Source organism: Cicer arietinum, chromosome 4 (genome assembly GCF_000331145.2).
Source record: "Cicer arietinum cultivar CDC Frontier isolate Library 1 chromosome 4, Cicar.CDCFrontier_v2.0, whole genome shotgun sequence".
NCBI classification, from domain to species: domain Eukaryota; kingdom Viridiplantae; phylum Streptophyta; class Magnoliopsida; order Fabales; family Fabaceae; genus Cicer; species Cicer arietinum.
The window spans coordinates 19,486,980-19,498,178 of NC_021163.2; the positions used below are offsets into that span (position 1 = coordinate 19,486,980).

Genomic DNA, 11,199 nt, shown 5'->3' on the forward strand with positions numbered 1-11,199 from the left:
ATATTATTAAGCTATTGCAACAAAGTGTAAATTCTTCATATATATTATAGACATAATTGTTCATACGGTTCCTTAACTTAATTTCAGATAATACTTAAGTCATTTATATTCTTTTTTTTTTCCAATTTGGTCATTTATTTAATTTTAAGTAAACCATTTAATCTTGTATGTTTTAAAATGTTAACAATTTTATCATTTGCTTACAAAAGTTCATCAAAATTTTCAAACAAAACTCATAAAACTAATTATCAGCTTCAATATAATGCAAATTTAATCAAATTTATAACTCAAATCTTCACATAAATTTATATTTTTATTCTTTATATTTTTGAATTTTTATAATAAAATTAAATAAAAGACCAAATTAAAAAAATAAAAGACTAAAATGTTATCTAAAATTAAATTAAAGGACCGTAAAAGCAATTGTATCTATATTATATAGTATTATATATTCTATTCAATCTCAAATACAAATAACAAAAAAAAAATGTTTTGTTGTCTTAAATATAAACAATATTTGACTAATTTGATTATATGTAATATTACAATTTTTATTATACCATCTAATTAATGTATATTTAATTATAGTATTATATATCCTATTCAATCTCAAATATAAATAACAACAACAAAAATATTTTATTGTCCTAAATATAAATAAAATTTTATTAATTTGATTATATTAAATATTATAATTTTTTTAATACCCTCTAATTAATATATATTTAACAAGTTTTAAAATGATGATTACAATAATTTTTTTATTACTTTAACAAAATGAAATAAACCAACTTCTGAAATTATTTTTACTTGGTATATATATTAAATGTTGGGGATCGACCCGCCCACCCTAGTCAACGTAAAGATCCACCATTGAGCTGGACTACTGAACAATCTGGAAATGCGGTTTTTGCAACTAGGTTGGAATGGAAATTTCTCTAGTTATATAACCTAACTCAATTGATACTGGAAATGAGGCTGCATCCGGAAAAATCACAACTAATATTAGCAATAACGGTAAGGGGATGTTACAGATATAAAGCTCTGTTTCATTTGTAGGACTTAGCATTATCGGTTTTTTGTTAAATTAAAAAGATTCCTGTTCTCATCAATATAGCGCTGCCACTATTTTCTGCATGCACATCTTCGTTAACAGTGTCCTATAGATAGATTTAGTGCAATAATTATCGCACTACGAGAAAATTAATGGCAGCTTGCCTGCCACTTATCGACGAATATTTAATAGATCTGATATTTTTGGGTTACTAGCAAAAAGACTAAATGCTAAGCTTTGACGAATAAGACCCTTTTAATTTATTATACCATCTAATTAATGTATATTTAATTATAGTATTATATATCCTATTCAATCTCAAATATAAATAACAACAACAAAAATATTTTATTGTCCTAAATATAAATAAAATTTTATTAATTTGATTATATTAAATATTATAATTTTTTTAATACCCTCTAATTAATATATATTTAACAAGTTCTAGAATGATGATTACAATAATTTTTTTATTACTTTAACAAAATGAAATAAACCAACTTCTGAAATTATTTTTACTTGGTATATATATTAAATGTTGGGGATCGACCCGCCCACCCTAGTCAACGTAAAGATCCACCATTGAGCTGGACTACTGAACAATCTGGAAATGCGGTTTTTGCAACTAGGTTGGAATGGAAATTTCTCTAGTTATATAACCTAACTCAATTGATACTGGAAATGAGGCTGCATCCGGAAAAATCACAACTAATATTAGCAATAACGGTAAGGGGATGTTACAGATATAAAGCTCTGTTTCATTTGTAGGACTTAGCATTATCGGTTTTTTGTTAAATTAAAAAGATTCCTGTTCTCATCAATATAGCGCTGCCACTATTTTCTGCATGCACATCTTCGTTAACAGTGTCCTATAGATAGATTTAGTGCAATAATTATCGCACTACGAGAAAATTAATGGCAGCTTGCCTGCCACTTATCGACGAATATTTAATAGATCTGATATTTTTGGGTTACTAGCAAAAAGACTAAATGCTAAGCTTTGACGAATAAGACCCTTTTAAATTTGTTTTATTGGGTTATTAGCAGTAAAAAAGATGGATAAATTTGAGTGCCTGAGATTTGATGCAAGTCGTTTGACATGAGTCAAATATCAACGGAAATCTTCTCAAGTAGATGTAAATTATACTCTACTATCAAAATTTTGGTACTTCTGTAAAACCAAAACCAAATTTATACATACTACATAGTATTAAAGTTATATTTGATGCATACACTATAATCAGTGAATAACAGGGAATTCCAAGTTTAAGATTCTGAACAAACAATTTCAGGTAAGAAGAGTACGTCAAATCTGGATGACCTATCTCACCATTCTTAGCATGAATTTCCCATTCATTAAGGCTTATAGCTCCCTATTGTAGTTTCCATCGTTTGATGACAAATTGATTGGAACCCAGTTTACCTGCATGGAGTAAAGAACAAGTTATATCTGAAACTGGTCATATAAAAGGAAAATTTTAATGTATAATCACGGAGCAATCACAGGGCATTGATTTCAAATGGAAAAGTAGAGTGGATTTTACAAGTGATGGCTTCAACCAGCTATGTATATTAGCACATTGCAAATAAATGATAGTCAAATTACCAACTTAAAACTCACCATAATAACAGCCAAGGTTAGTTCTCCAGTCATTTATCCCAGAGAGAAAGTTGACACCATTTACCAGTTGCATCTGCCGACCATAATGCAGAGACCCAGATTCCAGTGCTTTGCAGTGAAGCTAAGCAAAAAAAGAGCAGTTGAGGATAACAATTGACCATTTGATGGCAGAATTGTTATAAGGAATTGAGGGCACTCAAATTCCAAAACAGATTCGAAACATGTCTCACAGTACAGCCAGACTGCTGTAGTAAAACACCTTCAGCCAAATATTCGAATCTTTAAAAAACGAGACAGGTTTGATCCACGTACTTCCATCTGAGAGCCTATTAGTGCATTAAAGGGAAATTGAATTATAGTTGAGAGTTGAGACGCAATCACTACCATGAACATTACTTGATCAGTCAATTCAGATACTTAAAATTTGATATTCTCATAACTAGGCAAGAAATTGTTAAATCCCCCTATTTCATTATTCAATACTTCAGACATAGACAGGCCACTGAAATACTTGGAATCATTCCAACTTCCCCACTGGTTATTTGATATGGGAATATTACTACTGAACTGTTGAGAATGCAATTGTTCAGAAAATGGTGTGTTAGACTGAAACTGATCAAGAAACCTCGAAGAAGTTCTATAAGCATCACTTTGATGGGAAAACCTATTTCCAATATGATCTGTAAGTCTAAAATTCTGAGAAGCTGCGGATTGTTGTACTAACAGCTTAAGCCTAGCATCATCTTCATTAGGACTATATTGAGGAATTAAAGTCTGCCTCACGTTAAAAGGTGCACTATTCATCCTTTCTTCTACTATGCCCTTACTAGGATCCAATACCATAGGATTTCTGAATTCAACACCTCCTATCCTGCCGATATTTACAGATGGAGGAGCATACTGCAGATGCAAATGTTCAACTGGGAAAAAAATATTCATAAGAAATTTCTCTATAAGAAGTACAAGTTTTAGTTAAGAAACAGAAATACAAGGGAAAAAGTCAAAATAAGTGGAGTCATTGTTGAACCATGAAGAAAGAGTTATACCAGGACTATTACAACCATGTTCCACTCTCCCACGTGAAAACCCAGGAGGTAATCTGCCGGACATTGCAAATCCAGGTGGGCTTGAAGCATGAGCTTTTGCCACTGATAAAAAGACAACGAGGGAAAATATCAGTTTAATCAAAACTTAGTACAACTAACAACAGTTAAGAATACTGCGTTAAAAGGCATTAAAATATTTCATTTCATAAAGGGAGAAGGAGACCTGAAATGTCACATACAGGAGAGAAATATTATTTCAAATTTAGCCAAAAACATTTCATGATACACCAAGGAGCAATACTTCTATTATTAACAACTAAGAACCTCAGCTTTATTAAATATACCTTTATTAATAAAAAACATTGAAAGACAAAAATATCAAACATTATATAGAAAATAATTAATATCATGTTAATGGCGAAAAAATCTTTTCCAATTGATAAAATCATCCAAATTTCTTTATATTATAGCTTTGTTTTTAATAAGTTATCCCTGTGTGAGGTCCTTAATTGGTGAGTTTTTAAGTGTACAGCTCCTTAATTCACAATCACAGTAGTTAAAGTTCTTGCCAACACTTTTCTCTGACTGCAACATTGTCGTCTGATTACAATCAAAGACCAAATAACTAACTCCAAAAAGGACATACATAGTATATACACAGGATTAACAACAGCAAAAAGTAAAATAAAATAAAGCAGAACTGCAGAAGAAAAATACACCATCCTACTTCCATTCACAAGCAAATAACTATGAACAACAATATATGATAGCACCTGTGGGGATTAGAAGCACTAAATTAGTGTTAAACCCAAAATTAGGATGCCACGGTGAATTGGAATGTCAAGCTGGACAAGGAAACTAGAACACTAAACAAGAACATATCATCAAGAGTTATGCATAGAAACTCAATAAAGTAGAAGCAAATATGACATCAGTGAAGACCTGAATAGAAGGAAACTCAATCCTGCACACTCAAAAAGATGAAGTACTAAGTTACTGATAAGCACTCACTGGAAAATTTAGAGGGCACCAAAGACGGACTTCCATCAAATTTATCAGATAGCACAGAATTGCTTGATGGGAAAGTATGTGGGTGTTTCCCGGCAAACATATCTCTGTTTCCATTTAAACCACCAGAAACAGAATTACATTTAGGATTATGTCCAGTAATTTCGAATGATTGCTGCAAATCAGATGCCTCATTCAAGGAATCATCCTGTCTGGCAAATGAAAATCTGGACTGATTCTTGTCTTGAATTTTCCGCAAAGCAGGTGCATTAAAGGATGTGTATGGTTCATCACTTTCACCCAACAATTTAACTAGTGAATCTTCCCATGCATCTAGTTCCAAAGACAAAATGTTAGATATAATGTTGTTTTCTCCTATGTCTGAAGAAACCTTGTTATCAACATCTGTATCAGTATCCTCACTCTCCGCAAGCTTCTCGAATCCTGCCCCCAATGGTTCAGTGAAAGATTCAGAAGGTTTCCCCAAATGATTCTGGTTACAAATTTGATTTTGCTGCTTCGGTTGATGACTTGATTGGTTTAGATTCTGAGGAAAGCAAGGTGAATGGAACCCAGATGCTAAATTATTAATACCTTTGCTGAATTTCTGTTGTTCATAATCTTTATTTAGTATATCATCCACAATTATATCTTCCCAAAAAGCTGGTGTGGTTGATTGATCTTTACAATACTCATTATCTTGATGCACATGGTTCCCTAAAGAGGAATTGATCGAGTTATGAGTAGAAAGTATTCTGTCTGAACCACGAGTGAAATCTGAACCTTCAAGATGACTGTTGATGCTGACAGATGATAACCCTGAACATAAGCCATGCACATCTCGATTGGAAATTGCCCTGTTAATATTGAAATCATGTGGTCTGGAGATCTCCAGGAAGCTTGTTCTCGCAGAAGGTACAACCATCTCTTGATCAATGCCCACAGAAGCTGTTGAAGATGTTACACAATTAGACAATATAATGCCAGAAAGTTTCTTCACAGTAACCTCATTGATAACATTTGACTCACATGTTTGAGAATTCCCGCCACTGTGATGTTTGTTCAACTCTGAAGGTAAAAACACACTATTGGAATGCACATCAGAGCTACTCTCATCTTCCCCTGATTTTATTGTATCAAGAATAGACTTTTCAGTGCAAGCAACACCTGGCGTAAGGGCTAGGGGATCATTAGATGCTTCAATCTTTCTATTGGCCAGATTACTAGAACTCGAGGAACTAGTATCCTGTGGAAGACTGCCAGACACACACCTAACCCTGGTACAAAATACCAAAAAAGTCAGCATTCACACTGCAAAAAAATAATGCTATTGGTGGATTATGCTAGTTCATGGCGGCTAGCCACACTGCCATATAAATATGGCTGGGGGTCTTGCAGCATATGGTAGAAGCCTGTAGCTATGACAAAAAATATTACACTGAATTTCTTTTTTATAAAAAGGCTGTAGAATAAAATTTAACAAAATAAATCAAAGGAAAAAAAGAGTACAGCTAAACAAGGAAGACAAAGTGGTAAAGTAGAAAATTAAAAAATTGACACAGGATTAATATTATGCTCGCAGAGCACTAGAGCAGAATTTTTTCAACTCATAAATACACAAAACAAAGAGATAGAGAGAGGAAGAAATAGAAAAAATTTAGAAAACAGGGGAATACAGAGCAGAAATGGAGGAAGAAAAACACAGCTTGCACATGCAAGATTTAGTTTAGAAATCTGAAGCCATTGGAGATGGGCCGTTCATTAAAGATGCATGTTCACCGGAGATGGGCAAATGAGAAATGACAGAGATGCAAGGATGAGAGATGACGGAGACTTGCAAGTGAGAGATAGTAGAAACATTCATAGGGAGTTAAATGACAAAAAGGGTTTTAAACTGGTTTTGGTTCTGTTTTACTCATCTTTATTTTCTCTTTTGCGATGATTTCAGCAACTTTTCAGTGTAGAGGCTGTGCCCGCGCCATGTAAAATGTCATAGCCGCCATTTAACAACAGTGAAAAAAATTAATGCAAGAGTACCACACATTGATAAACTAATTACCAAGAGTTTGCTGCTGGAAGTGCTGTTGAATTGGCAGCTCCAATGCTTGAACAGGATCCTTTAATCTGGTTCTTAATTAGCAAGTTGATAACAGACAAGTGAGTTTAATAAAAAGATGTGAGTTCATTAGTTCATTGCCTAAAAACTAACAAAACAGTTGAAAGTTAAAGTATCATATCACCCATAATAAACAAGTTTGCCACAAAAGTGGTGTTTATTAAAACTTACATCTAAAGGACTTTTGGACACTACTTTGGTGGCTGATGGCATGTGCCTAGGATCATCTGGTGGTGGAGGTAAGACACTCCCTGAAGGACGATTTAAATTATTTGTAGCACCAATGATCTGTAGGACTCTACTCCTTTAACATCCAAAATACAAAACACAAATATTATCAACAACATAATTCTCAAGCATAAACAACAGAAAACAGATAGTAAAAAAATAAGAGTAAGTCTAACTAGCAACGAGGGGAATTCAATCCAAAACAAATAAAAAGAGATCATATGGGAGGAATATAAAAACGTGATCGAACCAGAACATACCCAGTATCTCTTTGACATATTAATGGAAATTATCAAAAAACCTAAATGACTAGGTTATGCAAAATATTGCCCATCTGATTTGATATTTAATTAATATGTAGGTTTTTTTACTACATGAAAACTGAAAGCAATCAACCAGCAGTGGGTCCAGCGCCAAAAAAGCAAAAAGACATTGATGTGTAAGCAATTTGAAATCCCAAATGAATACACAATATGCTTAAAAGACGACCAGCTAAGGCTTATATAAGCAAAACAGAAAATTCAAAAGTTCAAAAGGAGAGATGGTGTACATGAGTTTAGAACTAATCATACCTTGCAAATGCCAATACTAATTCATCTTTGGTAAAGCTATCTTCGTGAGAACCATGATCATGTAGATATAAGCATTCTCTATTGTTGCAAGGCTGGACCAGCAAGACAATTTATATAGTATGTCAGGAAACCACCTATTACTAAGCTCTATATTAGGAATTTAGGAAACAGCAGACAGGAAATCAGGGAGAATTGAATAATTAATGTAGCAGATTGCGTGAGAAACATCCAATGTCCACCGAGTTATTTATGCGATGAAATAAAAAGGAATATAAAGGCAGAAAATGAGTACTACTACAAGTCATTAGGGGAGAGTGACGGGTTTCTCAAATACCCAGTGTTATCTTTTCAGTCTTAGTCCTTAACGCTCTTGTAAATCTACTATTCCGGTACTGCTGCCTACTTGTACCAGAATTGAGGAATAGTACAGTAGATTTACCCATTTTAGGATGTTTTGATTCAGTTTCTAACATAGAAGTACAAAGCTGTAGTTATGTGTAATAAAACATTCATAAATTCAGCTTAGAGTGTCTATATTACCACATTTCTTAGCCATGCATGGCAATACTTTGTGGTTCCAAAACAAGCCCTGCAAATAAAAATAACCACCCATCATAACAAGACCATGAAAGCCTCACAAGTCACAACCCAATCAAAATGGAATATCCGTACCTCAATGATCTACCTTCTAATACAAAAAAATGAACGGATTGAATACATCGAACTGCTTCAGATTCTTTTGAGTAAGTTATATACCTAAAGATAAGAAATTTAATTCAACAAATACAAAACAGCAACAGGAACAAATTCGAATTTTCAACCTTCAAAAGTAACATGAGCATCCAATACTCCACTCAACACATAAGAAAAGATAATTATTAAATAAACAAAAAAATATTATAATTTTATACATCAACAACACTATGGTGATTGGTTTAGAGACATCAATAATAACTTACACACAACAGCTATTGTTTGCAGAATGTTGAATAATGCCTGTTGCTGTACGAGATATTGAAACTTTCAAAACCTTTCCATACCTTCCAAAGTACTCCCTACGCTGAAGTAGCTGGTATAATCCAAACATAGAGGTTATCAATTGAGGGGAAACGTGGTTAAGATGATTTACAATTTAGGGTACACATAAACTAATATGGACTATGCCTTTTATGCTCCACGTAGTTGCATCTAGCAACAGTTAGAGACAGAACAGCATTGAAGAACTTACATCTTCATCTGCAAGATTAAGAGGCAGTCCAATTATGTACACAAGGTTGCGCTGAATGACTCTAACATCAGTAAGATGTTTCCTTCCTTCTGATGATTTAGGCTTTAACTTCTGTATCTTCTTTCTATGCTTGGAATTCATTTCGGCAACCAATCTGCTAAAGCAAGGAAAGTGTATAGGTATTACCTAACAATAGCTTAATAATAACATTTAATATGACAATTAGAAATTTCAGCCATAACTCAAACAACCTTCGACAGTTAGCTGCCATTGCCACTATGCGTTCTTTGTCATAAGGTGAACGGCAGGCAGGACAACGACCCTCAGTTTCATCTTTCTGAGCCATTTCCATTATATGATGCCAGCACCATACACAGATCTGTGAAAAGGGAATGTATGAGAATTAACAAATATTGAGCTGTTTTGCTTTTCTTGTTTTTAAGCAAAGATTTAATAAACAAGTTTTAAAATCGTTATAAACAAAAATAGTTTTCTACAATAACTCATAATATGTCTTTAGTGAAATGCCAAATACACTGCACAGTTTGGATTCCAACTTTTGATTTTCACAAGAAAGATAGGAAGGTGGATAATGCATATTCATTTGAACAAGCATCAAATCAGAGTGTTCAACAATAAAGTAGGAAGCACAAGTAAGAAAACAGAAGAATTTCACGAAAATAAATCCATATTTATTTGGTAAATAAAAAAGCATGAACCTCATAGCCACATTTGCATGGCTTCAGCTGCTGATCAGTCAAGTCCATCTCCTCGGTGCATATCGGACATGATTTTCCTCCTTTGTCACCCATTGTTGTCCACGATATTCAGCTGGACAAGAAATTAATGAAATATTAAATAAACCGCTAGAAAGAAAAAATCTCAAGATATCACTAGTTGGTGTTAGTATGACTTTCATCGTAAGCGCAATTAAAGATTTAGAATAAAGTATCCAATCACAAAATAAGAGGATTTACAAAAAAGAATGAAGAATCTAAAAAGGAAAACCAAATTGTCTAAAACCAAAAGGTTAAAATGCCACTAGTGATTGTCTAGCGTAATCCCCGCTTTCTTAAATACACTTTCTCGTTACAATTTTGAGTACTTAGGGTTCAAAGTTGATCCAGGAGATGCGGAAAACCCATTTACTATAAGGTGTGTGACCACGCAGCCATTAAACCAACAACTCATCAACATAAAATGACCACCAACGACCCCAAATACAAAAAAAAATAGTTACATAAAGAGACAATAAGTAAAATATTAACATGCTTAACTATCACGAGCTAAAAACTCCACTAGATACCACCACCTTGCTGGCAACAAATCCATCCACAAATGACACATCTACTCAGAATGCACCATTACAAGTGAAACACTGTTAAAAAGCACTACACGTTAATATTTGGCCACCGAATAAGAACAACCACAAGTACTACGTTCGTTTCTTTTCGTTAAGTACATCCTTCTTCTTTTTTCAAACCAGTAAAAATGACAGCAACAACAGCCAAATATTTGCAAAAAAATATCAACTAATGTAGCTCAACAATCGATTAAAAATAGTAAAGAAACAAAAACCCTAACAGAAATTCACGTACTATTTACTCGGATAACGTTTTACAATAAACAGAAAAATGGAGTTCAGCGAACGAAGAGTAATAATCATTGATAATATTCGCAGGTTAAAATCACGGAAAACATAAAAACATAGATTACATTGTGGTTTATTAATTTGAAGCTAAAATAACCATAAAGTACAAAATGCAGTACAATCGAAAATCGAAAAAGGCTAACCCTAAGTGAAGAAAAAAAGTGAGATGTAAGTAAAGAGAAAAATGGAGAGACGAAAAGAGGATGAACGATGGTTAGGGTTTATAGGATGAGCTTACAGTGAGAAGAAGGAAGAGAGAGCAGAGGCAGAGGAATGTGTGAGTGAAGTGAGTGAGGGAGTGAGTGAGAGAAGGATAGAATCCGATAGATAGAAAGAAGAGAACGATAACGAGAGACAGAAAACATGTATTGTATTTGTATTGTGTACGTGAAAATCCCGTGTTATAAAGGCTTTTCACCTTTATCGCTTGCAAATTTTGTACTAATATACTGTTGTTTGCTTAAACTAATCATTTAACCTATTTTTTATGATTTGGGTAATGAAATATGCACTCACGTGATAGCAGTCATTCTATCAACATTCAGATTTTAAGTTCACTTTTTTATTATAAAAATTATAAATTATTTTTATATTTAGACCGTTAAATTTTGATCCAACCTTTGCGTTTGTATACTCACACTGCACCTAATCTAAATCCTTATTTACCAGACTAAT

The 11,199-nt window shown here is 33.3% G+C and overlaps 1 protein-coding gene across 3 annotated transcripts; it reads right to left on the reverse strand.

Moving 5' to 3' along the window:
* Positions 1–2,163: 2,163 nt before the first annotated feature.
* On the reverse strand, positions 2,164–10,922 carry LOC101515008 (uncharacterized). Of its 3 annotated transcripts, none has more exons than XM_012714854.3 (15): positions 10,763–10,922; positions 9,593–9,704; positions 9,125–9,252; positions 8,874–9,027; positions 8,605–8,714; positions 8,318–8,401; positions 8,186–8,234; positions 7,646–7,737; positions 7,017–7,149; positions 6,789–6,853; positions 5,759–6,006; positions 4,733–5,677; positions 3,722–3,823; positions 2,676–3,595; positions 2,164–2,477 (listed from the first exon to the last, which is right to left on the reverse strand). In XM_012714854.3, exons 2-14 carry the CDS (start codon positions 9,683–9,685, stop codon positions 3,093–3,095), a joined length of 2,706 nt encoding a protein of 901 aa, XP_012570308.1. In that variant the 5' UTR covers positions 9,686–9,704; positions 10,763–10,922; the 3' UTR covers positions 2,164–2,477; positions 2,676–3,092. The 3 variants fall into 3 exon arrangements, with proteins under 3 accessions (XP_012570308.1, XP_004497457.1, XP_027188941.1); XM_004497400.4 differs by having other exon boundaries at positions 6,789–6,859; XM_027333140.2 differs by lacking the exon at positions 10,763–10,922 and adding an exon at positions 10,151–10,169 and having other exon boundaries at positions 6,789–6,859.
* Between the last annotated feature and the right edge of the window lie 277 nt (positions 10,923–11,199).